The 27,673-nt window shown below is 45.8% G+C and overlaps 2 protein-coding genes across 6 annotated transcripts in view; one reads left to right on the top strand and one right to left on the bottom strand.

The window, feature by feature from the left end:
- Positions 1–1,096: 1,096 nt before the first annotated feature.
- On the bottom strand, positions 1,097–19,647 carry UFD1 (ubiquitin recognition factor in ER associated degradation 1). Of its 3 annotated transcripts, XM_029619547.1 has the most exons (12): positions 19,525–19,647; positions 18,457–18,589; positions 17,910–17,942; positions 17,134–17,255; positions 16,187–16,317; positions 11,735–11,807; positions 11,038–11,106; positions 9,994–10,059; positions 9,725–9,772; positions 3,006–3,094; positions 2,731–2,812; positions 1,097–2,190 (listed from the first exon to the last, which is right to left on the bottom strand). In XM_029619547.1, the coding sequence occupies exons 1-12, from the start codon at positions 19,525–19,527 to the stop codon at positions 2,116–2,118; spliced, it is 924 nt and encodes a 307-aa protein (XP_029475407.1). In that variant the 5' UTR covers positions 19,528–19,647; the 3' UTR covers positions 1,097–2,115. The 3 variants fall into 3 exon arrangements, with proteins under 3 accessions (XP_029475407.1, XP_029475408.1, XP_029475409.1); XM_029619548.1 differs by lacking the exon at positions 9,725–9,772; XM_029619549.1 differs by lacking the exon at positions 18,457–18,589 and having other exon boundaries at positions 19,525–19,631.
- The window catches only part of CDC45 (cell division cycle 45), a 102,483-nt gene continuing 94,449 nt past the window's right edge, over positions 19,640–27,673 (top strand). For 2 of the 3 annotated variants that reach the window (XM_029619546.1, XM_029619544.1), the window contains exon 1: positions 19,640–19,769. In XM_029619546.1, coding sequence (XP_029475406.1) covers positions 19,659–19,769 — 111 coding nt within the window. In that variant the 5' untranslated portion in view covers positions 19,640–19,658. Of the gene's footprint in view, positions 19,770–19,855; positions 20,281–27,673 lie in introns of those variants that run through there. The other variant, XM_029619545.1, reaches the window with a different exon arrangement.

Here is a 27,673-nt window from a genome sequence, read left to right as displayed (position 1 = left end):
GTTAGTGGCAGCCGACAACCCAGGAGCGGCAGATTGCTCCCGGGCTCCCCGCTGGACCAGATATTTTGTGAGGTTTTTTTTTTGGGTGGAGGGGGAGCATGTGGTCCCTGCCCCTAGAGTTGGGGCTGCGACCAGGGGCAGGCTGGTGGCAGCACGACAGGGGGGGGGGGGGGGGGGACGGGGGACACGGCGCAAGGCTGAAGGTACCTAGGATGCTGAATCCCCTTGCCCTGGCCCCCCCCCCCCCCTTTTTTCCAACTGCAGGACTTCCAGTTCGACCAGAACCAACTTCTAGTGGACTCTAGAACCATAAGCCTTCATTCACAACTATAGTATGCAAAGTTTTCCCTCCTTTTTAGGTCTCCTCCCACTACAGCTCAGCATCACAGCCAGCCACTCCCTCCAGAAACTGGCTAACAAATTTAATCTGGTCATTAAATGAGAGGATGTGTGAATGGCACCTCTGTGACATTCCCAACCCAAGTCAGTTCAGGAATTAAAGCATGGGCTTCTGCATGGCAGTGCCTATTTGCCATGGCATAGGTCACACTCCTTTTTCATTGGCTATAAGGAACAGGCCAGAGCACTACAAGCATTTTGAAAGTAGGCCTGCCACTGGTTAATAGTCATAACCATCTGCAACTTACATGCCGATGCAATATCAGCGCAGGGAAAATGAGCACTCAAGCATAAAGGTCCACTCGCCAAACACACGCTGATAAGACTGCTCACGGGTGCCTGATTTAATATTTTAATTGGCTGCCCGAGGAAAAGGGAGGCACGAAGGGAAATTGTGCAGCCCTAACACCTCCTTTTTCCTCGGGCAGCCAGAAGTGGTCATCAGCGGTTAGGAAAACGGATGCTCAATTTTATGAGCACAGCCACAAGGTAGGAAAATGGACGCTCATTCATTTAGCATCCCTTTTCCTAACCTGACTACCACAACTTTTTTTTTTTTTTAAATGTTGCCCTTTGTTCCTCCGACTTAACGTCACCACAATATTAAGTTGGAAGAGGTATAGAAAGGCACTATTTTGTGCTTTTCTGTACACTTTTTGGGCTGCTCAAAAATCATCACCAGCTGTGGGCATGCGTCAATTTGCGAGGGTAGAAAGGTGCAGGTCAAGTGCATTTTTTTTTTTTTGAATCGGGAAAATAGCCGATAGCCTCATCACCATGCATGTGCACGTGATGAGCATTAGCTTCACACAGGGTTGGATGCACGTTTTGGACGCGCTAATCCCCTTATAGCATAAGAGGGTGTAGATGTGCGTCCAACCACGGGTTAGCCAGTGTGCACGGCTACGTGCACTGTAGTGCATCGGGCTATTTGGGGGTAAAAGGAGGGTAGGTATCATAAAATACCTACCCATCTCTTTGCTTTCTTATAATTCTTTCCTGTTGTATTCTCCACTTTAGAGCAGGAAAACCCTTGCAAAACACAAAGAGGAGGCAGACGCAAATTATAAAGTCTAGGTAATAGAAGGGCAATTTGAGTTGGATTTTAGAGAAAGAAACCTAGGATCATAGTTGTTAAAGATTTTTTTCCCACCATTCCATGAATGGAATTTTATTTTTTTATTTAGGCCCATACTAGCAAAAACTAAAATTTTTCATAACCATACTAATTGTTCTGGAAAGGCAGTACTACAAAAAGAAAGTATTCGTTATCTGAATATGTAATAAGCATGCTCTTCTTAGCCCTTAACTAGAACTGCCAGGGTAAGTGCATGGTTTCTTGCCCTAGTCGTGATCTCTTGCACTTCCTTGGTCACCCACTAGTGCTATAAAGAAAACTCCTTGAGAAAGCTTCATATGAGTCCAGGCCCACAAGTCTTCTTGGTGAAGCAGCAAACACTACACAACAGGTTATAAATCAGTCATTTCAGCCTGTGAAATACAGCAAGAGCTCTGGCATTTTGTTTTCAATTAATAGGCCATAGGAGATAGTAAATCTTAAAAAATAATTCAGTAATACACAATTGATGCCAAAGCAAGAAAGTGTTCCTTGTGATACAGATAACACTAGCCATCTTCATACTGACAAAGTCAAGCATTAGAAGCCAGGATAGTGCAAAGTTGTTTTATTTTCCATTCAGCTACAGTCTCTGCGACTTATGGTTTTCTTCCCTTCTTGCGCAGGGACTGTCCCTCACCTGAGAATGCAATAAACCGGCTCCCAATCTCATCCTGGAAGGGAAGATGAGAAGCACCTTATTACCCCTTTAAACATACAGAATGTCAATCAGAATACCTATCACTGCACTAGAAAATAAAATCACTTATTCAACTCTCAGCTAACTTGGGACAAAAACAGGCCGCCACAGTACCCAGATATACTAACCTGTCATTGGTACAGTGCTACTAGTCGCAGAGCATACTGTACAGAACAAATAAGAAACAGTCCATTCTCCATTGAGCTCACAATCTAGGCAATGTGAACCAATTTATAAATTCATCATTTTTTCTGAACTAAAGCAGTGACTGCAGCTTAAATACAGCGCAGGACAACACACAGGCCAACAGCTGTAGCAGGACTGGAGTTAACCAGGAAACTGGGCTTTTGGAAACTCAAAAAAAAGTCTTGACCAAAATTTCTGTGATATTTTGGGCAGGCATGGCCTATGACTTGTGTTCTTCCTTTCTTGGTAGCAAGGCTCAGCTGCATGGTTAGCACAAGCCAACACTCCCACTGTGCAGCAAGACACTGACAGACACATTTATACTCACTTCATCAATTCTCTTGATTTGTGGACGGGAGTTCCTAATGAAGGTAAGTTTTCCAATCTTAAATTCATAGTTGGGGATTCCTCTGTTAATGATGAGAAAAGATTAAATCATTAGTAAGCTGTTAAGATTGGTGCTAGATGGGGACCCACACAGAGGAGAAAAACACCTGGGAACATCCTGCAGGTGTTAATTATTCCTCCCAGATGAGAATGAAATACAGAGAAAGGCATGCAAGGCACTGCAAACAGCAATAGAGCACCACCACACCAACTAACCGTGGAATATCCCCTGGTTTGATTGGTGAGGGACTAGGCTCCACCCCCTTCTTTTTCCCATCCAATCGATTGCCAGAGCCTGAAAATGCCTGTAAGTGGAAGCAACATCCAATCAATATAAACCGTGTGAGCACACCACCATCAGAGCATATCTCCCTCCATTAGCAACTCATCTTTCCTTAAAAATAAATAAAAATAAGGAGGAGGGGAGGACCTGGAAGTGTTTTCACGTGACTAAATAGCATAGATACATTATTTTTTTTTTTATTGTCAGCAACCTAGAAACCTGCGATATGGAAAGTCTTGGTGCCTTGTAGGATCATTAATCAGCAATCCTTTCCATTAATTTATTTAGCTCTCTGGCAGGGCAGTGCTTCAGAAACTTCAAGCACCTTTATCCTTACTAGTAACAGGAGACACTTGCCCACACTGTTCTAACTTTTGTCCATGACAGTTGATGACAAATGTTTTTAATGCTAAAAAACATACGAGTATAGAATAGGAAAATGTGTTTCCATCTGATAGCTGTTTCTGAGGCAAGTATCTCGTATGCGAACATTCAATTAAAGGAAAATTGGTTCTGTCTTGCTAATTTTCATTCCTGTAATACTACAGATCAATCCAGACAAGTGGAACTTGCATCCCTACCAGTAGATGGAGGCAGAGAACAAAACTTTGAGGAACTACTACATGTCGGAGAGTGCCACCTGCAGTTCTTTAGTATTGACCTGTACCCAAGCCAATGTGAAGACAAAATTGATCCCCCAACTAGGGTGAACAATTAACTCAGTGTTGGAGCCCCCCTTAACTGGAGCCTCCACTTCCTCGCAAGGAATGATAACTGCTTAACCTCAGCAGCTCAACCTATTTACAATTCGCGGATACAATCTGAGAATACAAACAGGAAATTCAGTCTTTCGGCAGTCGGGATAGATCTCTGGCCTGATTTGTGGTATTACAGGAATGAAAATTAGTAGGTAAGAACCAAGTTTTCCTTTCCTGTTCATACCCAGATCAGTACAGGTAAGTGAGATGTATCCAAGCACCCCTACACTGTGCGGGAACTCGAAAGACTCACATGCAATACACTTCGACAAATGCGGCATCTTCCTGCACCCGAACATTCAAATGATAATGTCTGGTGAAAGTATGGAGCGAAGATCATGTCGCAGCTCTGCATATTTCCTGAGGCGAAACTGACTCTTGCCCAGGAAAGCAGCTTGCGCTCTTGTAGAGTGCACACTCAGACCTAACAGCACTTCTTGGCCTTTACAAAAATAAGCTGAACAAATTGTCTCTTTCAGCCAATGCAAAATCATGGCTTTATAAGCTCTGACCCCTTTCTTTGCCCCACTGAACACCACAAAGAGATGATCCGATCGCCAAAAACTGCTAGTGTCCTTAAGATATCTTAACAGAACCAGGTGCACATCCAAAAGACTCTGGCAAATCCCGAGACCACTCTGGAAAGGCTGGCAGCTCAAATGTCTGATTAACATGAAAGGAAGACGTCACCTTTGGTAAGAAGGATGGAACCGTACGTAGCATAACCCCATGACTGGAAATAAGCAAGAATGGATCTCAGCAGGACAAAGCCTGAAGCTCCAAAATCTGTCTGGCCGAACAGATGGCCACCAAAAATAGTCTTCAAGGTCAGGTCCTTTAGCAAAGCCCCTTGCAAGGGCTCAAACAGAGGCTAACAGAGCACTTTCAGAATCAAATTAGGACTTCAATCAGGGCAAACCTTATGCACTGGAGGACACAAATGCTTAAACGCCCCTCAGAAATAAACTACATCAGGGTGAAAGGCCAAGGTGCTCCCCCACATCTTGCCCTATAGCACCCAGAGAGAGCTATAGGCCAATTCTTTCGATAGCCCCTGTTGCAAAAAGGTCAAAATGTGAGGAATATCCACAATCAGTGGATCCAGGCCATTGCTCCAAACACCAAAATTCAAAAACTTTCCAAACCCTGACAAGCCAGAGAAGTAGAAGGCCTTCTAGCCTGGAGCAGAGTGGAAATAGCTGGCTCTGAATATCCTTTTAGTCGCAATTGCCGCCTCTCAAAAATCAAGCTGCAAGACAAAAGTGATCATCCCGATCCGAGAACATGGGCCCTTGACAAAGAGAACCCCTGGGAGATGGGCCAATCTGCGAGGCCCATCCATCATGAGATACACCAGATCCATGAACCACGGCTGGCGCAACCACTCCAGCGGTACCAGAACTACCCTCCCTGGGTAAGTCTTTATGCATCGCAAGACACTTCCGATGAGAGGCCAGGGAGGAAATACAGCAGAACTCCTCTCGGCCAAGGGAACACCGGCGCCGATCCAACTTCTCATTTGCGACTGAAGAACTGGGTCGTTTTGGCATTGCCCCACATGGCCATGAGGTCCACTTGGGGGTTCGCCCCATTTGTGACAAATGAGAGTCCAGGCTTCCAGGAACAACTTCCATTCTTCTGGATCCAACTGCCATCTGCTGAGGAAGTCTGCCTGCACATTGTCTACTCCCACAACATGAGAAGCTGCTATTCCCTCTAGGAAAAGTTGTGCCCATGCAAAGAGATGATGAGCCTCCAGAGCCACAGTGTGACTCTTCATCCCTCCTTGATGATCAATGTACGCCACTTTCGTTGCATTGTCAGGAAAAACGCTCACCATCCGACCCTTGATCCAAGGCAGGAATGCCTTCAGGGCCCTGCAAACTGCTCTTGTCTCTAGGTGACTGATTGACCAAGCTGCCTTTGCCAGCATCCAAAGACGTTGAGTCGACCGCCCCTAACAGATGCCCCCCCCCCCCCCCCCAACCCTTGAGGCTGGCTTTTGTAGTAACCCCTACCCAGTCCAGAGACTCCAGATCCACTCCCTCCTCCAGGTTGTGTTGCAATAGCCACCACGAGAGACTGGACCTGGACTCCCCCTGCAGCTGTAAAGGCAGTTGATACTGTTGTGACAACGGATTCCATATGGACAAGAGCCCCTTCTGCAAAGGTCACATGTCAGCAAAGACGCATGGAACCAAAACCAATGTGGATGCCATGGAAGCTAGAACCTGCAAATAATCCCAGACTCTGGGTACTGGCCATCATAACAAGCATGTCACTTGTATCTGCAACTCCGACACTCTGAGGTCAGGACCACTCTACCCCTAGGAATATCGAACAGCGCCCCCAGCTATTCCAGTGACTGGGTTGGAACTAGATGGCTCTTCGTCAGGTTTATTACCCAACTCAGCAATTAAATCTGTCCACCATCTGCTGCACGGAGTGATCACATTCCTCCTCCGTCTTTGCCCGGATGAGCCACTCATCCAGATATGAGTGAACCAGAATCCCCTCTCATCTCAGGGCCACTGCCACTACCACCACCACCTTTGTGAAGGCTCACGGCGCTGTGGCCAGCCCAAATGGAAGAGCTTTGAATTGGAAATGTTGCCTCAATACCATGAACCTCAGAAATTTCTGATGATCCACGTGATTGGGAATATGCAGGTAGGCCTTCATTAGATCCAACGATGCTAGGAACTCTCCTTTATGGACCGCTATCACTGTATGCAACGTTTCCATGCGAAAACACGAACCCGCAAAGCCACATTGACCCTTTGCAGATCCAGAATATGGGTCGAAGCATGCCCTCCTTTTTGGGAACTATGAAATAAATGAAGTACCTTCACTGCCCTTGCTCGGACAGAGGTACTGGAACAACTGCATCCAATCTTAGCAATTTCCACAGCATATCCTGCTTGCTTCAAGACGAACAATGGAACTCTAGAAAGGCCTCCCTGATGGAGCGTGAAAATTCTAAGATGTAACAGTCTCTTACCACCTTCAGAACCCACTGATCCGAGGTGACCTTGGTCCACTCTCTGTAGAAGCGGGATAATCCCCCCTCCCCCCAGCCTCCACAGAGGAATGGACCACCCTGGCTTCATTGGGTTGACTTTCCTCCCTTAGTCCACTGACCAGCGGAATCTATGGAGGATCTGTGGAAGCCTTGAAAGGACAGTTATCTTCCTGAGACTGCTCCTGTCCTAACGCCAAGGAACTCTTGCCTGAACGAAAATGTCTCATATCCCAAAAAGGGGAACAAGCAGGGAAACTCTTGCCACTTTTCTTATCCTCTGGCAACCTATTCCCTTTCAACTCTCCCAAGCTCTCATCAACAGGTCCAGATCCTCCCCAAACAGGAGTATCCCTTTGAAGGGGAGATTACAGAGCTGGGACTCGGACCATGTGTCCGCCAACCAATTTCGTAACCACAACAGCCTGTGAGCTGCCGCTGCCGAAACCATGCTTCCAGCAGACGTACGCACCAAATCATATAGTACATCCGCCACATAAGCTACTCCAGCTTCCAAGTGCACTGACTGCATGGAGCTGCTGGGACATGTAGAACTCTGCTCTTAAGCCTTCTGCACCCAGCATAAGCAGGCCCTCTGATCAGACTGCCACAGATCACCGCCCAGAGACTCAAGGCAGAAACCTCAAACATCCATTTCACTGCATCTCCAGTCTACGATCCTGAACATCCTTCACAGCAGCTGAACCTACCACCAGAAGAGTTTTCTTGGTGACTGTGGAGACGTCCGCATCCACCTTTGGTAGCTTCAACAGGTCACTTCCATTAGCGGGTCTAGCTTCGCCATCGCTCTTCCCACCTTAAGACCTGCGTCTGGGGAATCCCATTCCTGATTTAACCAATCTTTTAATCTTCATAGGAATGGGAAGGCACTAGGAGGACCCCAGGACCGAATTTACTCCCTCACTGTCTGACTTCTCTTGAGTGACCTTGATACCAAATTCCTCAAAATCTGAGGATTCAGGGGACGCAGCTCCTCTTTCCTAAACAGGTGGATGACTCTTGGGTCATCTCACTCTGTCACAGACATCTCGATTGGATTGGGTCATCCTTGTCTGTAACAGCATCTGGGTCCACCACACTGGGATCACTCCCTTGTAGGGTCACCTGCAGGAATCTCCTGAGGATCATCCGATCAGTCCAAATTCCTTGGATCACCTTCAGTTCCCAAACTGTGCCCCAGGCCTAGACATCTGAGGAAAATATCAGAAATTTGATGAGACCTCCCTAGGTCTCTTGGAAGGACCTCGCAGTTGTTGTTCCCTGGATTGCTTCCCTCCTGCCTCCTTCCATGCCGGAAAGGCCTTATGCAGGAGTAGATCAAAATCTGGTGAAAACTCCTCCAGATCCTTATCGTCCCCATCGAGGCCGCTGCCATCTGACTCTTCTCCCATGCTAAGGTCCCACGCTGCCGACGGTCTCATGGGAGAAAGAGCCAGAGGAGAGGCCCTGGACACCCTGGAGCTCGCGGTCTTCTGCCTGCAACCCTCGGAGGGCACGGCGGCCCCTTCCAGTCCCCCTGGGACCTCTGCCACGGGCCCCAAAGACCTGTGGGCCCTCTTGCCTGGGGCTGTAGCCGCAGAAAAAAACCCTCACCCCCTCCAGCATCGCCAGAGCACAGGGATACCTCATTCAGCTGCATGGACCACAACCCGCATGCTTTACAGGCAGCTACACATTGCTTCGGTGCATTCAGGCCCAGGGAAGAAACGGCAGCCTAGTGGAAAGATAAAAACCCCTGCTCCGGTGCTTGCACGCAGGCTGCACACATGGTCTGCTCAGAAGTGTGTGCCTGAACAGGCCTGACAGAAAAATGTGCCTGAGCAATCAGCCTCTCAACCCCCCCCCCCCCATGGCCCCCAGAGAAGTGGTGGCCTAGTGGATGAAAAAAAAAAAAAAACCCGCTCCGGCACTTGCAAGCAGGCTGCACACGTGGTCTGTCTACAGAGCCGCGCGCCTGCACAGGCTCAACTTCATGCATTGCAAAGCAAACATGCCTGAGCCTCCTGCCTGACAGATCCCCAGCAGCTCAGCTTCTCCCTTCTTCCAGCGCCAACAGCTCCTGCTAAATACAAACAGCCCCTACCGCTGAGCCATCCCGACCAAAGCTCCTGTTTCTCTCAGCTAATTTTTTTTTTTAAACTTAATGAACTAGAAAAACAGTTATACTTCCCTGCCAGGAGGAAGACAGCTTGAAGGAGGAGACCTCTGAGGGAAGAGGGAGCCAGTCCCCTGGCTATCAGTCCCTCTGGAAGTAACGGGCTAAAGCCAGACCGGGATAGCCAACCTCCCATTCGCCCGGCTGTACCTGAGGGATGGTCCACAAAGGAACCTAACATCTCAGGGACACCTGCAGCAAATTCGGTCTTTTTCTATTTCTTTCTTAAACAGACTGCAGGATTGGACCTCTACCATCTGCTAGAGACAGATGCTAGAGATGCTAGAGACAGATGCTAGAGACAGATGGTAGAGGTCTCTGCCTCCATCTGCTGGTAGGGATGCATAAACCCACTCGTCTGGATTGATCTGGGTATGAACAGGAATTTATTTTAAATGTATCAATGGCCCCATTCAGAGACTCAAGGCAATATGTTCTTATGTTTTGTAGTTAGTGAATATGGGATACCAATCAGATGGTGGCATCTAGGAACTTTTTTTTAAAGCAAGTCATCTGATGAAGGTTTTGGTTGAATGTTGACAGTGAGATTACACTCAAACTATACACGTCCCTACACAATTGGCTACAATCCAAACAAAGTAGTCTTTGTAGGTTAAATGTTCTCCTACATCCTGACCTGGCTCACTAGAAATAGTTATCTACATGGTGATGAACTACACACACCAGCCCAAAACTTACCCTGAAGCCTAGATCAGTTGCATAACCACTGTGATCTGTTTCAGCATCCTGGGGAGGTGTTAGGGGGTAGGGGGAGAGAAGAAAGCAAGCATTCGTTACCCTCAAGTCAAATTATGCCTTGGCAAGAAAAAGGTTTCACGTCTGACAGAGTCAGAATTTGCCCCATTGGGCTCTTCGAGAATTCTCCATGCTGTGAAATTTTAAACAACAGATCATGCAATGCAGTGAAAAATCTACCATAAGCATGTCTAAAAGGCAAACACACTTACAGATGTCTCCTCGTGTAGTGGATTTTTTTCTGGTTCTTTGTAACCAAGTGGAGCATCAAAATCTACCTGTGTTCATAATAGGTAATGAAAATATTACTGATTTTTATCTAACACCCCAAATAACAAGCTTCTGGTTTTAGGACATAAAACCCTTGTCTAGCTTTGCAATGCAGCAAATCACCTCTAGTTCATCAGAAATGACTGAAGTCACAGGGTCACTTTGGTCATTTATGCACTGTTGTAACAGTGACCATAAAAAAAAAAAAAAAAAAATTTTGAACACAAGCTACCTTACGAGTTACTGTCCTCTTACACAACATTCTATTGAGCCAATCAAAAAATACAAATGGTTTTCCATTGGATGTATGATTTAATTTTAAGTGTTGATGTATGAAGAGATGTTTCTATGATTAACATTAGCATATACACACACGTATCTGTATATATCTCCCAGTTTAAGCATCCCTGTTTTTTGTAACTGCTTTCTTCTGCACTTCAGTTCGTTTGTTTTTTCTTTCTATGCACCACTGTTTTAATGTAAACCAGCATGATGTGATTTTATCATGAATGCCGGTATATAAAAACCATAAATAAATAAATAAATAAATAAAATAAATATATAAATCACTTTCAAAATGTCCATATGTCTGGTGCTTGTTTTTTTGTTTACTCAGACTGCAGGTTTTGCACTAACTGCCATCTGCTAGAGACAGAAAAATACTGATGGACTGCAGGTGGCACGCTAAATTATATAGCAATTTCAATAAAACTTTATCTGTCTCCTTCTGCTGGCAGGCTTACAAAACCCAAGAGTCTGGACCGATCTGGGTATGTACAAGAAACTGTATATATAAAATCACTTTCAAAGTGTCTGGTGGGTTTCTATTCTCCACACTGGCAAAGTAATTTCCAGTTGCTTACTGGCTGTCGAGAGTTCAGTAATGCATCTTGCACTACTTATTTAATCTCATGTACAACAAATACATTTGATATCCTACCACAGAGCAAGAAGTGGTAGGTAGCACAAGAATGACCAGAACTCACGTTCATGTCACATTCAATAATAGAAACGGCCTTATCTGGCTTGGTCTCCATCACTCGAAGCTCATAGATCTGCAGTAACCAGAAGAAATACCATTAGTATCTTTCAGACTAGACAGCCACCTACAATTTAAAATTATAAAAATTTATATTCCTGCTTTTCATTACACTTAAAACCAAACTACATTCAAGTACTGTAGATATTTCCTATCCCCAGAGAGTTTACAATTTAAAGGTCTGATTTACTAAATGTTTCCTTCCATTTTGTGTCTAGGGGAAAAATGCTCAGTACACAGGGCCCTAAGTTTCTACTCAAGGGCAATGCCCTGCCCAAGGTCACAAGGAAAGTCTGTGGGATTTGAACCCTGGCTTCCATGGTTCGCAGCCCACTGCTTTAACCAGTAGGATACGCCTCCACTCCATGCTAGCTCTTGATTCCACTCTTTGTCTGTGCAAACACAGATTTTGATCCACCTGAAGTCAAGCAGATTGACAGAGTGCTGTGAGATTGTTTCATCACCACACACACACTGCACCAGTGCAGGCAAGTTGTAACATTAGTGCTGCGTGCAGTGCTCTCCCACGCTGATTCTACCTGCCTCCCCCCTTTTCTTCATCAGATCTTTCACGCCACCTTTCCCCAGTCTTTTCATACTGCATTCTCTCTCTACTCACAGTGTACAAAAGAGAACCAAGTTACCTTTTCATTGTAGTTGATTGCAATGACATCACCAGTGGTTAGACAGGCAAAGTTTCTTAGAGCATTTTCTAATCTTTTGCATTAGGTTAAGATGGAACAGACTCTTGATGTCATTAAACAAAGAAGCACTTTTCTTCTCATTTAAAAAACAAGTGACATGACTTATGGGCGGAAGATGGCATTATGTCATAGTAACAGTGAGGTTCTTGGAGAAGAGGAGATGACAAACGTTTATGATAGCAGTTTATAAATCATGAATGGGATGCAACAGGTAAATATGAAACAGCTTCACCATTTAAAATACCTCTAAAATTAGGGGACTCTCAATGAAACTAAGTAGAAACAGATTTAAAACTAAATTGGAGGAAGGAGAAATTATTACCTGATAATTTTGTTTCCCTTAGTATAGACAGATGGACTCAGGAGCAGTGGGTTTATGCTCCCCTGCCAGCAGATGGAGACAGAGCAAGCTGATGTCACAGTATATATACTCCTGCAGTGACACCAGCCTGCCAGTATTCTCTTCAAAAGCAACGGTGAGCAGACTAGCAAAAAAAACTTGATTAAAAACAGATAACCAGAACTGTACTCAACCAATAAGAAACACTGAACTCAAGCAAGGAACGTATATACCCCAATCTAGGGACTGGATGAACGCTTACCAATAATATCATGGAATACATAGCCCACAAGACCACCATTGACACAGTCGTTCGGCAGAAAAGGGAGGGAAGCCGAGTCCATCTGTCTAAACTAAAGAAAATAAAATTATCAGGTAAGTAGTAATTTCTCCTTTCCTAGCGTGGAAAGGAGATGGACTCAGGAACAGTGGAATGTGCCCAAGCTATTCCCGAACAAGGTGGGAGGCTTCCCACGGTCCTGTCAACACTCCACGTGGACAGGCTGCATCCTCCCGGGCCTGCACATCCAGACGATAAAACCTGGAAAAAGTGTATAAATACCACATCGCAGCTCAGCAAACATCGACGGGAGATAAACTAACCTCCGCCCATGACACAGCTTGAGCCCTAGTGAAATGAGCCTTAACCTGAGTAGGCAATGGCTTTTCAGCATCCACATACGTAGCTATGACTACCTCCTTAATCCAGCGAGCTATTGTAGCCCATGAAGCTGGTTCACCCTGCTTCTGTAGAATGTAAAAACATTTTCCCTCTTGTACCCCAAAAATAGAAAGACAAGTCATTAAAAAGATATAACGTATCTAATTTTATTCAAAGTAATATTACAAGAGAAGTACACTCAGGGTACTTCTGAAAAACTAATGCATACAACCAAGCTTATATGTTTCTCTATCTATTACAAAACCATGGTTTAAAAAACAAAACAAAACATTTCAGATGAACTAATTTCACTTCTTACATTTCATCATCTCATTCTAAATCATGACTAAATTAACAGGTCAGCATGACTCAGGCCCTCATCGCAATTACATACAAGTGCAGCACACTTTTAGTCACAAACAAGGATGTCTCAACATTATATCTATTTCTACCCCACATAATGAATTTTTCAACCTAGGCACAGTGGAATTATGCCTAAGGATTGCTTAATTCTTCAGTGTTTTACCTAGAGCAGGAATCAAATTTCACAACAAATCAGCAGGTTTTATGCAAGAATAAGTACTGATTTTTTACGTTGCATTAAACAGAGAAATACAATTTTTTGACTTCGACTCTTCCTTCCACTATGAAGGACAAACAGGTGATCCGTCTTTCGGAAAGGTTCTGAAACTTCCAGATACCTTATGACATGTCTCATGACATCCAGGGAACGCAAGAGGTGATACTCCTCCGCATCTCTGACCTTATCCAAGGACAGCAAGGAAATGGACTAATTCAAATGAAATTCCAAGACTTCCTTAGGCAAAAAGGATGGGACAGTACACAGTTGTAACGCCCATGGAGTTGCCCGAAGGAACTGCTCCCGGCAAGACAAGGCCTGTAGCTCGGAAATTTGACGCGCAGAACATATAGCCACCAAGAACACGGTTTTCAAGGTCAATAACTGCAAAGAAGGCTATGCAGAGGCTGGAACATAGGGCTCGCCAAAAATTCCAACACCAGGTTAAGACTCCACAATGGAACTGGTAACCTCAAGGGAGGATGATGATGCTTCTCTCCCTTCAAAAAACAGGCCACATCAGGATGAATCGATAAGGATTCACCATTTACCTGGCCCTTGAAACAGGCAAGAGCCGCAACTTTTACCTTCAAGGAATTAAGGACCAAGCCTTTATTTAACCCATCCTGCAAAAATTCCAAAATGATCGGGATCTTAACTGAACAAGGAAGAACACCTCGATCCTCACACCAGGCCTCAAACACTCCAAACCCGCACATAGGCCAAAGAAATGGAGAACTTTTGAGCAAGGTAGCCATCACCACAGAAGAATATCCACGCTTCAACAAGCGAGCCCTCTCAAGGGCCAAACTAAGACAAAACAGAGTCAGATCTTCGTGAAGGACAAGTCCCTGCTGCAACTGATTCTTGTGCAGCAGAAGACGAAGGGGAATCTCCACCAGGAGTCTTTGTAGATCCCCATACCACATTCGTCTAGTCCAATCCAGTGCCACCAGGAGCACCATCCCCCTGTGGCCTTTGATCCTGCAAACTATTCTGCCCAACAAGGGCCATAGGGGACAAGCATAAAGCAACTTGCCTTCCAGCCAGATCTGTACGAGAGCATCTATGCCCAGGGACCACAGATCTCTCCTGTGACTGAAGAATCAAGGAATCTTTGCATTGCGAGAAGTCGCCAGCAGGTCTAAGAATGAAAGGCCCCAGTGATCCACTATCAACTGAAATGCTTTGTCCAAAAACACCCATTCTCTTGGGTCCAGACTCTCCCTGCTGAGAAAGTCTGCTCTTTTTGTCTTTTCCTGCAGTGTGAGAGGCCGAGATCATCTGGAGATGTCCTTCTGCCCATTCCATAAGTTGGTCTACTTCCTACGACACTTTCTGACCGAGTAGATGTGAATCGGTTATTTACACTTTCGAATAATAGAAGGACTAGGGGGCATTCCATGAAGTTAGCAAGTAGCACATTTAAGACTAATCGGAGACAATTCTTTTTCAATCAACACACAAAGCTCTGGAATTTGTTGCCAGAGGATGTGGTTAGTGCAGTTAGTGTAACTGGGTTCAAAAAAGGTTTGGATAAGTTCTGTGGCTGAACTGCAAGCATACCAACCGGACTGCCTGGGCTTCCAGGTAATTGATGCTCCAGAGAGACTCTTCTGCATTTCAGCGTCCTTGTGCTGTTAGTTCCTGATGGTGAGGTCAAAGAAAGATCCTGTCTCAGATGATCCTCCTGCAACCACCACTGGAGGTGTCAGCAGATTTCCATCGTAAGTGGAACCAAACCGAATAGTCCTAAGACAGCAAGGAGCGCTGAAGAGGACGTATATGCATTCTCACCGACAGTACCACTTCCAGGGTTGTAGTCAATAAACCGGGCACCTGTAGAAAGGACCTTACTGTCGGGTGTATAGTGTTTACCAAAAACACTATATTCAAACTTCTAGCAAGAAAACTTTGGCCTGCCTCATGTCGAACCAAAAACTCAGATACTCCAATGACTGAGATGGCTGAAGACTTTCCTCTTTCTTGAGTGATAAAGTACCAACAGTCTTAAGTTCATCTCCTATTGCTCCTGATTAAGCGCATGATTCTGGCAATTTAGTCTATTAATATTTATATATAGCTCTCTGTATATGCTAGATCTTTTCTTGTTAAAGAGTGGAAGTTATATTCCTGTGGTAGTGGAACTGGATCCTTCTATAGAGGACTTAGATTATAAGAGACATTAATATTATCATTGTTTTCTCTCTTTTACTATTTCCTTTTGGCCTTGTGTACTTTGTCTCTTTGATTGCAAATTCAAGTGATTTCTTGAAATGTATTTGAAAAAAGCATAAATAAAATAGATACATAAATAAATAAATAAATAAAAAGGGTTTGGAAAAGTTCCAGGAAGAAAAGGCCATAAAAAATAATTGGCCAGGAACTTGGGAAAGCCAGTGCTTATCCATGGAAGTGAGCAACAAGAAATGTCTCTACTCTGCCTAGCAACCCAGACTGTCCAATCAGAGACAGGATGCAGGGCTCAATAGACATTTGGTCTGACCCAATAAGGAATTTCTTATGTTCAGTGAATGCCAGTAATACCAGGCACTAAACCTTTATGTATTTTAAAATACAAAACAAAATCTCTCCCTCCCCCCCAGGGGGCATAAATGACCCTCTCCTGCCATGAGCTAGAAAGTCTTCAGGGAATGGATGAACAGACCCAATTAACCAGCCAGTATTGCTAGGAAATGGCAATAGCAGCTCACAGGTCAAAGCAGTACAAATACATAAGATTAGACATAGGCAAGAGAGAAGAAATCTCTTCACCCCACTAGTCTCCTTGAGGCTCCATCAGAAGGATACACTGCTTTAGGGTTTGTGATGTCCAAGAAGTCAGGGCTCTGTGGCTGAAACTTAGAATATGTGGCTACTTGCAGGTTAACACTCTCCACCTGAACCAGGCCTCCTTCTTCCAGAAGTAAATTCTGCATCATCTACAGAGATACAAAATAAGTTTGTACATTGGAGAAAGAATAATATTCATTAGATTACAGAACATTTAAAATACAAGGTTTCAATTAACCAGTCTAAAGGCATACAACCAAAGGGGCGTGGGATAAACACTGTGGATCCATCAAGTCTAGAGGACGTGAATAAAGAGGAGGCAGCAAAACACTGCATGGAGCGGCAGTAGCCACAGAGGCATTCACGGAGCGGGATGCCAGTGGTTGGTGTTCCACCTTCACGGAGTAGAAGGATGGAGGGCTGCCATCTCCAAAAAAAAAACAAAAAAACAGGGATGGGTAAGAGTATGGGGCAGGGGTGTGGCCTGCTTGTTGCAGCGGTTGCTACCCCTAATTGAGCTGGATGTTCACTTGGATGCAGATCCGGCGCTGCTCTCTACATTGGTGGTGGGGTGGAGGGTAATTAGGGCTGGAGGGTACTGGAAGCCAATAGTAACAGGTGGGAGAGAGAAAAAGAAAAAGAAAAGGATAAAGTGCGTAGCTTGCTGGGCAGACTGGTTGGGCCGTTTGGTCTTCTTCTGCCATCATTTCTATGTAACCACCTGACTGAACATGGCAGGATTAAATCTTTTTCACTGGATTATTCTAATCATTCGGAAAGGAACTATTTAGAACTGTGCCCTGCTTTAGCACTTGCAAGCCATAAACCAATGAAAATACAATACTTAGGATTAGAAAAAGCAAAAGGTCTCACTGCAAAAGTTACAAGAAATGGCAGTGTACACAAATGAAGAAAACCTCCCCTGACTGGTTGGCTCAGAAACTCACTAACACATATCCACTTACCCAATGTGGAAGATAACAGATGCCCTCATCTGCTACAAACTCCAGCACACCACAGTGGGTCATCCTGTCTGAGTTTTTATTGGTCAGCTTAAACAGCATAGGATAAGTTATGTTAAGGCGACCTAAAAAAAGTAGGCAGAAAAGGGCAATGCATTATAATTCAGGCATGAAATCTACATATATCAGACAAAGGGAAATTAGACACAAGGAACCCCAAGTATTGTAGAGAGGAGGAGGGGCAAGAGGAGTTTGGGTGTGATTAGAGAGAAATCCAGACAATATGACAGGAAGCTGATATATCAATACTGAATGTAAATAGAGGTCATTTTCGGTCATCATGTTTCTATGCTAAGAAACTTCATATTTCTGTTACAGGGTCTCATTTATTTTATTTAAAATCACTTAAACCCTCATACAAAAGAACCAGAGTTATGGTTATATTAGGGAAGAAAAACTGCAGAAACTAATTTCCATTTCACACATGCGTTTCACAAAATATTTGAATGTAAGGAAATCTTCTCATGGTTATAATAGGGATTCAGAGCCACTCTATGTGCAATTCACACTTCCTTCACTACAAAACAGGCATAAGGGTACATTTATAACCTTCTTCCTATGGACAATATGATGAAGTAACTAGGTTTACATCATACCAGATTAGTCTATAAATTGGATATGCTGTAGACTGTGCTAAAAACTTAGTGTATGTTGTACTATTAATGCTGTGCAAAACGCTGGACATGCAGATTATAATATCTATGTTCAGATATACTTACTGAGCTGATCCAGTGCTGATGGTGGCATAATTACTGAAGGAAAAGATAAAAAAAGAAAAAACATAAAAACAATAAAACTAATAAACAACTGGTCCATCCTCATTATACATACCCTTTACATAGCGTGTGTCAGAATAAAACATTAAGACATAGCAGTGTACCCTTTACTTGGAAAGTAGATGAAGCCACACATATATTGGGAGGTGTCTGATGCCAGCATCTGTCTGATCCATGCTAGAATATTGGATGAGGTATGGGCCTTGTCCGTCAGGTGGGTATTTTACCCAATGACACAAACAGGATCCCTTAAGCAGGCGTTTTCTCCTACTCTGCACCTAAAGAATAATCACTTCTACACATAGTCTGATCCTTTTAAAACTGGGTCTTATCTTATATGATCACATGTGGCAATGACTACATGGCATCATAAATTCATCCTTAGGGTGATTTGCCTACAGAATTATTTTCTTTTAAGCATTAAAAAAAAAAAAGAAAAGCTAGAAGGTGTATAAGCAGTAACACCTGCTTATACACAAGAGGCTCTTACTCTTTCCTCCTTTCTCCACATCTGACCTATCGTTTGGTCCTGCGAGCATGGACACAGAGAAGCAGCGATACTGGGTTGAGAATCTGTTCTGAAACACTCGGGGGATCGGGTGATCAAACATGTTGAAAGAAAACTGGGATAGGAAAGAAAAACAATTCTACAATTAAACAAAACCAATTTAATGTGGCTCCTTAAAATTCAGCTTCTCACTAAAGAGGCTCACTGACAGATGGAGAATAGCAATATGTACAGTTACAGAATCAGTAACAAATCCTATAAGCCCTTGCAGCATTTTACTCTTCCCCCTGTTCTGCATCCTAACCTCAGAGCTGTCCTCAGAGTCACCCAAGGCGGGTGACAGCTTGTCAAAGGGAGAAAGGATCCTGGCCCCTCTAGCCTGAACAGTATGGAGGGCACTGGCAGATTGATTCAAGCATGTACCACACTCCCTTCTGGTACAGCGTAGAAAGATTCTTTTTGACCTTTTCCGTTTCATCTTTCTATTGTCAGAGAACTCACGGATGGAAATAAAGAGAAAGCAGCAGGACCACAAAAGCCATTTTCTCCATGCTAAAATACTGTCAAAGAAAGGTTTTAAAATATTTGTAACTGTGCAGTCGGTAAAGCAGTCCCTTCTCAAAAAAATGTAAACGCATAAGTAATCACCAGCAAAGTAGTTGTGCCAACATGATAGTCTTTATTAGGATAATGAATGCTTAAAAGGTGCAAACGTTCAGGACTACCAAGGTCTCTTCCCTCATTCAATGCCCACACTAATTCCAAAAGCTTGCGTCCTTAATCATTCGTTAGCCTTACAGATATCGTTGATATCTTAACTCTTTATATAGCCTGCTACATAAAGAAAGGAGGAGGCCGTTTTCCACACTGCTTGAAGAGCTAGGCAGCAGTAGCCCCTTTTACACTATTAATGAGGGAGCTCCAGTAATACAGTGTCCAAACCTTTGTACACCCGTGGCGGGGAAAGCTGACAAACAGGGACGAAATGCAATAGCCAGAAGGGGGGGGGGGCGAAACCCCAAGCCCAGCAGCCTTTCCTCCGCGACCTACCATGGTGGCTCTAGTGAGGAGCCGGACCCAGAACCGGGCCCCAAGCGCAGCTGCAGGTTCTCTTCTATGGTCCTGCCAGTCACTTTGCAGTCGCTGCCCCTCCCCCACAGGAAGTGTCCCGTCTTCCGGGGGTAATGCCAGGAGCTGAGGTGATGCCGCACTTTACTCCCCCGCCCCCTCACAGGAGCTTTTCTGGCACGGCCATAGGCGGCGAGCCCTTACCCAGCCACCCCCACTTGAAAACGGTAACGTTAAAGAGCATAACAAATTCTTAAATGATGTTTTTTACAACGTCAGGGAAAAAATTTCCACAAAACTACAAAGCCCAGAATGCCACATTGTTTGTCTCTATGACAGGATGTACGTCCTCCAAAATGGCTGCCTTCACCCACTTTCGATTGGCTATCCGCGGGAGAAATGCGGACCTATCCGCTGGCAGTATTGCTAGACCTGTGTCCAAAGCCGATTGTGGAGTTTTATGCCAGCGTCTCCAATCAGAAAAGAGCAATTAGAAAACCTCGCAAGCCATTGGTCAGTTTTTATGTCTAGCCGCTCCAATAGAGAAAAGCATTCGCTTGGCGCCAGTTTTTGACAAGAGCATTGTTACTGCTGGGTGTTGCGTGAGCATTAAAGACTTCTGAAAAGGGTTTTATTTTATTTTTTTTAAACGATTTGGGTGCGTTTTTATCGTTGGTGTTGGAGGAGATGTTTGTGTCGGATTTCCGGAAGGATTTTTATGAGGTCATAGTGAATCAGGTAAGGGTCGCTCCTCTGTTGTCTCTGGCTGGGGAGCTACCGAGACCCAGGGGCCTGCGCCTTGTTGGGGCTCTGGGGGATGGATTAGAAGGCGCGCTGCAAAGCTGCCCGGGTCACGGGGAAGGTGGGTAAGCGACTGCAGCACGATACAGGCTAAGAACCAATGACAAAAATATATTTCTATAGTGTTTATCGTGGAGAGGCCAGCGTATGTTGGACGCTTGATCTTGTTCGCTGTGGCATGTTATTGTTCAGCCAGAATTGAACAAAGCTGTTAATTTCTTGTTCTGGGCGAAAGTTGAAAAACATATCACTTGCGCAGCAGCACGGTTAACTAGTCCGGAATTAAAGGCCCAGAGATTTTTATACTGAAACTAGAAAATACATTAGATAGTGCTTACACAGTACATAATGGCAAGGCCAAAAGGTCCTCTAATCTGCCCACGTAGAACCCAATCAACAGTCTCTTCGTTGCTGCCTTATGCTGAAACTGTAAAAGTTGACTATGGGAACTATCCTTTCATATGCCTTACCATGAACAGGGCAGAAAACACTACTGTCCTTGCCTGATGCTTGAGTCCATGCCCTAAAGTCTTTGCTAGCTCACAATTACAGAATGAATGTAAGAAACTTGTTCAGGATCACAGAGGGGCCGATGCAATACTGCCAGCTTCTATCAGACCTTGGCCTCAAATTCTACCTATATGCCGATGACGTCCAAATCATCATTCCTGTCCATGACTCTATCTCTGATTCCCTTAAGCTTTGGGACACATGCCTTGTGTCCATTAACACCCTACTCACAAACCTCCACTTTGCCTTAAACACCAAAACGGAACTGCTCCTCACTTCCCAACACCAAACCCCTAAACTCCCTATTGCTAATGATCCTACTTTCAATGCCATCTCCGCTCAACCATTTGTAAGAGACTTAGGGGTCCTCATTGACCAGCAATTGAACCTAAAGAAATATATCAATACAATCCTCAAGGAGGGATTCTTCAAGCTCAATGTTCTAAAAAAACTAAAACCCTTACTCCACACCCATGACTTCTGTACTGTCATCCAGGCCACCCTCTCTTCTAAAATGGATTACTGCAACTCCCTCTTCCTAGGGCTCCTCTTCTCCACCATAAAGCCACTTCAGATGCTCCAGAATGTGGTAGCAAGGACCATCACAAATGCCTCTAAATCAGCCCACATCACTCCGATCCTTAAAGACCTCCATTGGCTCCCTATCCCCTCATGCAGCCTCTATAAAACCCTCACCATCATTCATAAATCCATATACAGTCACAATTCTAATTGACTTGACGAACCTCTCTGCCACACACGCTTTAACCGCCCCACCAGAGCAATCAATAAAGGAACCCTCCACGTGCCATCACTCAAAAAGGCACTCCTTTCCTCCACTGCTGGTCCCACGTGATGGAACTCACTTCCCACAAATCTCCGACTTGAGCCTTGTACTATCAGATTCAAAAAGAAGTTAAAGACATGGCTCTTTAAGCAAGGGTACCCAGAGTAGTTCCTCCCTCCATTAACCCCTTGCTGTATCTCCATTTTGACCTGTACTGATGTATATAGTTTATTGCTGCTTGTTGGTTTTATTATATTACAAGCCGTTAAGCCCGTCACAACGGGCTACATTACATTTTTGTTTTCGGTCCATTTTCGAAAACAGCACCCTCCTACACTTTTTCTCCCTCATTCCACCTTCCCCTCAGTCACTCACCCCCTTCCCACCCCTCAGTCTTACTCACTCTCTGTCTCCCACTGCCTCCTTCCCCTCACTCTCACCTCCCTCCCCTTCCTCAGTCACTCCCCACCCTGTCTCAATCCCATCCCCTCTCCCTCAGCCCTCCTCCACTCCCTTTTTCTCTGCTCCACAACTTCTTACCCTTCCACTTACTCGCATCCCTCCCACTCAGTCCCTCCCTCCCTCCCTCCTCACTCAGTCCCTCCCTCCCTCTCTTTCTCTCCTCCCTCCCTCCCTCTCTCTCCTCCCTCCCTCGCTACTGGCCGCCGCTGCTCCTCGTCGTTGTTCGCTGCCGCCGCTGCCATCGCCGCTGCCACCCGACACCGCCATCGCTGCCGCTGCCACCCGACGCCGCCATTTTTTTTTTTTTTTTACGCTGGCTAAGACCGACGTCCTTGCCCGCACATGCGCAGTAGAGCTGTGCTCTACTGCGCATTTGCGGGCCGTCAGTCAGGGCCCATTTATAAGGTAGATTTGTTGCTCTGTATTTGCTACCACTCAGCCTGTTTCTCCTTTGTCCCTTCCCCAGTACCTGTTTTATGTATTTTCCACCTTCAGTTTTGCTGTAAACCGGTTAGATGTAACTACGAATGCTGGTATAGTAAAAGTATTAAATAAATAAATAAATACTGTGCGCTAGCCACTGCGCATGGCTTAACACGCAATCGAGCACATGTCCATAACCCCCGATCCAATATGGGGATTAGCACGTCCAAATCACTGCATAGCTAATAGTGCTCATCTCATGCAAATTCATGCAGATGAAACTATTGGCTAATCCCTGTGATCCAATAAATTTTCCGTGCGGCCAATGTGCCTTTGCAACGTGGCAAATTTTACGCCAGCCCAGGGCTGACGTAAAGTTATGCCATGCTCAAGGGGGCATTGAAAAAAAAAGAAAAAATCCTGCTTTCTGTGATTCTTCCTAATAGTATTGTGACGATACTAAGTAGGAGGAACCAAATAAAGCAGTATTTAGTTAAAAAAAAAAAAAATTTTGAAAAAAAAATTCTGGACGCTCAATACACACAAGGTACACGATCCAGGCCATGTATTTTGTTCTGGTCTATGCTGGTAGCAGGAGAAAATGGACCCTCGTAGATTGAGCTTCTATTTTTCCCACCCCAGTTGATAGCCACCTCTCCTGGGGGCCGATGCCGAGGAGGCACTATGGATGCACATTTTTCCCTGGTGCCTCCTTTTTAGTGTGACCCCTCATTTAAATATTGAATCATGCCCCTAGGAGAGGTAGCTGGGCGCGTGTTAGGAAAACAGGTGCTCTACACCGAGCGCCCGTTTTCTGTGTGCAATTATTGCATCGGCCCCAATGTGAGTGATCGAGGGTAGACTGAAGTCTCCCTGTCTCTGTTTCTCAGCTCTTAAGAACATAAGAAATTGCCATGCTGGGTCAGACCAAGGGTCCAATAAGCCCAGCACCCTGTTTCCAACAGAGGCCAAACCAGGCCACAAGAACCTGGCAATTACCCAAACACCAAGAAGCTCCCACGCTACTGTTCTATTGAGTGATAATCGGTTTAAGTAAGTAATAAATACATTGAATACTAGTTTTTACAGCCCATCCTAGTTTATAAAGTCTGTAAATTACAAACTACTCTGAAGAAGCTTTAATTTATTTAGCTATCCTCTATCTGATAGCAATCCAAAGTGAAACTACTTTTGGCATGCAGCAAAACTCAAGAAAATGTTATTTCCTGTACGTACCCGGATCAGTCCAGACTCCTGGGTTTTGTCTCCCCTCCAGGAGATGGAGACAGAGAAGTTTTGACCCACTCTACCCTATACCTTGAGGTGCCACCTAAAGTCTGTCAGTATTTCTCTGTCTCCAGTAGATGGTGGAGGTGCAAAATCCTACAGTCTGTGGTAAGTTTTCAAAAAAATTGGATAGAGGTTTTTTTCTCTTAGTGTAGTTAGCTGACAGGCATTAGGCAGCTATTCCTTTAAAAAAAAAAAAAAAAAAAGACAAAAGCTAAAACAGCTTGGCTGTGCTTGCCTCCCAGGGGGTTGTTAGGTCCTGAGGGGACCATCCCCCCTGGTATTTGAGGCTCTGGAGTTTTTTGTGGTCGAGGACTCGTCCTTAACTTCTGGTCCCAGCGCAGGGGTGATACCAGGGAGCCCGGCTCACTCACCCCGGGCAGCACAGAACCTGTAAAAAAAAAAAAAAAAGTTTCAAGATCAAGCGATACGATTGAAGGCAGTGGTGGTAAGCGAGGAATCCATTTTTTTTGTACTTCAAACTGAAGTGGTTTTCAGCCCTTACCTCAGTTATTCTTCTTTGTTTACCCGCCAGTTTGGAACCTCCGATGCCGTGTGGAGCGGCCTGTCGAGCTTGTGGAGATGCTCATTCGCGCGTCTCCAGAGAGGGGCTGTGTTTGGTATATTTCCCCAGGGGGGAGGGCTTGTCCTCGACCACGGGGGTAGTACTGTCGCACCAGGCCAGGAGTCTGTGAAACGGAGTGACCCACGGCGACCCCCTCTGGACCCGTTCCCACTAAGCGCGGAAACGGAGGCCATATTGGAGACATTTTGGGCGACCACAAGAGCCATGGAAAGGAAGGGAAAGTCTTCCCCCTACCTTATCCCCGCATCGCACAACCCCCGCGGGGGGCGGGCCCTTATCTGGAGCGGCAGGCGATGCTGAGGAGGGCTCAATTCTTCTTTTTCTTCTGAATTTATTTTGTTGCTGCAAAAGGCATGTAAAGCCAGGCAGGCAGTGTGGAGGCAATCGGGGTGGGGTGGTAGTTCTTCAGGCCCTCTGGGTGTCTGGGTGCCTAAAAGGGCTAAGCGCCTGGATCGGGAGCCAATCTCACGGGACAAACACCCCCACGCTCTGTGCTCCCTGGATGGACAGAGGATTTTTCCTCCCCGGATTCAGATTTGGAGGACCGGGAGCCGGCCGATTAAATCCCTGCAGGGCACAGACGCTGCAGCCCACCACGACAATGTTGTAGGGTTTAATCCCCACGCGGTGGAAGGGGATGATCCAAAGGTGGTCCACCTTTTTAGGAGAGATGAATTGGGTCCCCTAATTCCTGCGGTTCTGGAAGAGTTGGGGATTGATGCCTCTCAGGAAGATTCTCGAATGGGGGCAGTGGATCTTGTCATGGTGGGTCTCCATGGTCCGACCAAGTCCTTTCCCTTTCATCTCTCAGTAACCGACCTGCTAGTCCGGGAATGGGACACCCCAGATTTGGGTCTGAAGGTCAGCAAAGCCATGGATAAACTTTACCTGTTGCCTGAAGATGCCTTGGATCTCCTTCGGATCCCTAAGGTGGATGCCGCGGTGTCTTCCGTCACCAAGAAGACTACCATTCCTGTGATGGGCGCAACGGCCCTCAAGGGCCTTCAAGATCGTAAGCTTGAGATTCAGTTGAAAAAAATCTTTGAAGTTTCTGCTCTGGGGATCCGGGCTGCTATATGCAGCAGCTTCGCTTTGAGAGAAGGTCTTCACTGGGTGCAACTTTTGCAGGCTAATGCATCTCTCTCTGCTGAGGAGTCTATGCAAGCGGGACGTTTGGAGGCAGCGGTAGCTGATAGCGCTGATGCCCTATATGACCTACTCCGGACTTCTGGCAGGACTATGATTTCGGCTGTTTCAGCCTGTAGACTCCTCTGAGGAACTGGTCTGCGGATGGCTCCTCAAGGCACAACTGGGCTCTCTACCTTTTAAAGGCAAACTCCTTTTCAGGAAGGACCTTGAGGATATGATTCAGTCTTTGGGAGGAAAGGTTCATTGCTGTTATTGTTTGTAAGGTTTTGGGTGGACCCTTGGATACACTGGCTGCTGATCACGCCCACGGGGGGAAGTCCCATGAGGGGCCCACAGGTCGGGCTCAGCTTTAGGACACACAACACAGATAGATCTTTTATTAACAGTATAGAGGAGCCACCAGAGGTGGCAGTAGTGAGCAGAGATGAAGCCCGGCTGGGCTTGTAGTCCCTCAGGGCACTGGAAAGTGATCCCACAATGGCTGTGCTGTAGTGAAGAGAAACTGAGATAGTGAGTACAATGAAGTATATGCAGGGTTCTGGAATAGATCCTCGTTGGTTGAGTACTCACTCATAACAGCGGTTTCTCTTGGTAGGAATCACAGGAGCTGGAGTAGAGGCAGGCCCTCAAGGAGCGAGTACCTGGTTCCAGGGAACAGCTCAGAGAGAAGTAGATAGTAACTCACTGATGGTGTAGACAGCGGTATCTTCCAGGCAGAAGTGAAGTTCAGGCAGTGAGTCCAGGAACATGGGCCCTCGAGGAGCGAGTACTAGTTCCAGACAGTGACCTGAAAGAGAAGAGACAGGCCCCTGAGGAGCGGGTACCCCAAATAGAGTAAATCCAATAATGGAGAGGCAGAGTAGCTAGGTATGGAGAGCGAATCCCATCCGTAAGGAGTTCACCAGTATGAATACCTGCTGCTAACTCGATTAGCTAGCAATAGTGTAGGCTTTTTGTATCCGGGATGCGTGATGTCATCACAGGGGGATGCCCCTGAGGTTCACGCCAAAGAAAGTATTTGAAGCAGGGCCGCGCGGCGCACGCGCCCTAAGGCAGCTGGACAGCATGGCGGGGGGCAGCGCCCAAGCCGGAGAGGACGGCAGGCAGACGCCGCGGCAGCCAAACGTCCGTCAACCGCAGGAGGAGTCGCCAGAGAGGTAAGGAGGGCGGAGTGGAGAAGTCGGACAACGACAGTCGTAACAATCGCCTGCCAGAGGATCGTCCTAAAGTGAGAGGTTCCTTTTCCTCGTGGTCCCGGTTCTGAGGCAACAGGCGTTTCCGTTCTTCCCGATCCTCGGGTGCTGCAGCAAGATCTGTTCCTGGAAGGCAGCAGTCCTGGTCGCAGTCCCAGTTCTTTCGTGGCCGTCACTTTGGCAGATCTGGAATCCCGCGATCGGCAGGAGGGACCAAGTCCTCACAATGAAGCGAGGCTGGTTCATTCCTCGACTCCAGAGGTAGGAGGCAGATTGTCTCTGTACCGCGAGGAATGGACTAATATAACGTCGGACTAGTGGGTCCTCAACGTGATAAAACACGGCTACGCTTTAGATTTTGTCAGACATCTTCGACACCGATATCTAGTTTCTCCATGCGCTTACTAAGAGAAACGTCAGGCTGTGTGCGCGACACCTTGCATCGCCTTCTAGAGCTCAGGGCCATTATACCGGTTCCTCCGTAACAACAAAAAGGTCGTTACTCCATCTACTTCGTTGTGCCCAAGAAAGAGGGTACCTTTCGGCCCATCCTTGATCTAAAAAGAGTCATTAGATGTCTTCGGGTTTCGCATGGAAACTCTGAGGTCAGTAATTGCATCAGTGTGCAAGGGAGAACTCTTAGCATCGCTAGATCTCATAGACGCATACTTGCACTTCAGCATCAGGCTTCATCACCAGAAATTCCTGAGGTTTTCTGTCCTGGGCCATCGTTATCGGTTTCGAGCTCTGCCGTTCGGACTTGCCACAGCTCCCAGAACCTTCACCAAGATTATGGTGGTGGTGGCGGCACAACTCCGGAAGGAAGGTATGTTTGTACACCCGTGCCTGGACAACTGGCTGATTCGGGCAAAGTCATAGAAATGAAATGACAGCAGAAGAAGACTAAACGGCCCATCCAGTCTGCCCAGCAAG

This window comes from Rhinatrema bivittatum, chromosome 11, assembly GCF_901001135.1.
Source record: "Rhinatrema bivittatum chromosome 11, aRhiBiv1.1, whole genome shotgun sequence".
Lineage (NCBI taxonomy): Eukaryota > Metazoa > Chordata > Amphibia > Gymnophiona > Rhinatrematidae > Rhinatrema > Rhinatrema bivittatum.
This window is presented reverse-complemented; position numbering and strand designations above follow the sequence as displayed.

Bases quoted from the DNA above. Each gene is read 5' to 3' on its own strand.
- UFD1 (XM_029619547.1), bottom strand. The intron at 11,808-16,186 runs GTATCCTTCTGA...CTAATGCAAAAG, and splicing joins ATCACAAACCCTAAAGCAGT to ATTAGAAAATGCTCTAAGAA. The intron at 9,773-9,993 runs GTAAGTGTGTTT...ACACCTCCCCAG, and splicing joins CACTACACGAGGAGACATCT to GATGCTGAAACAGATCACAG.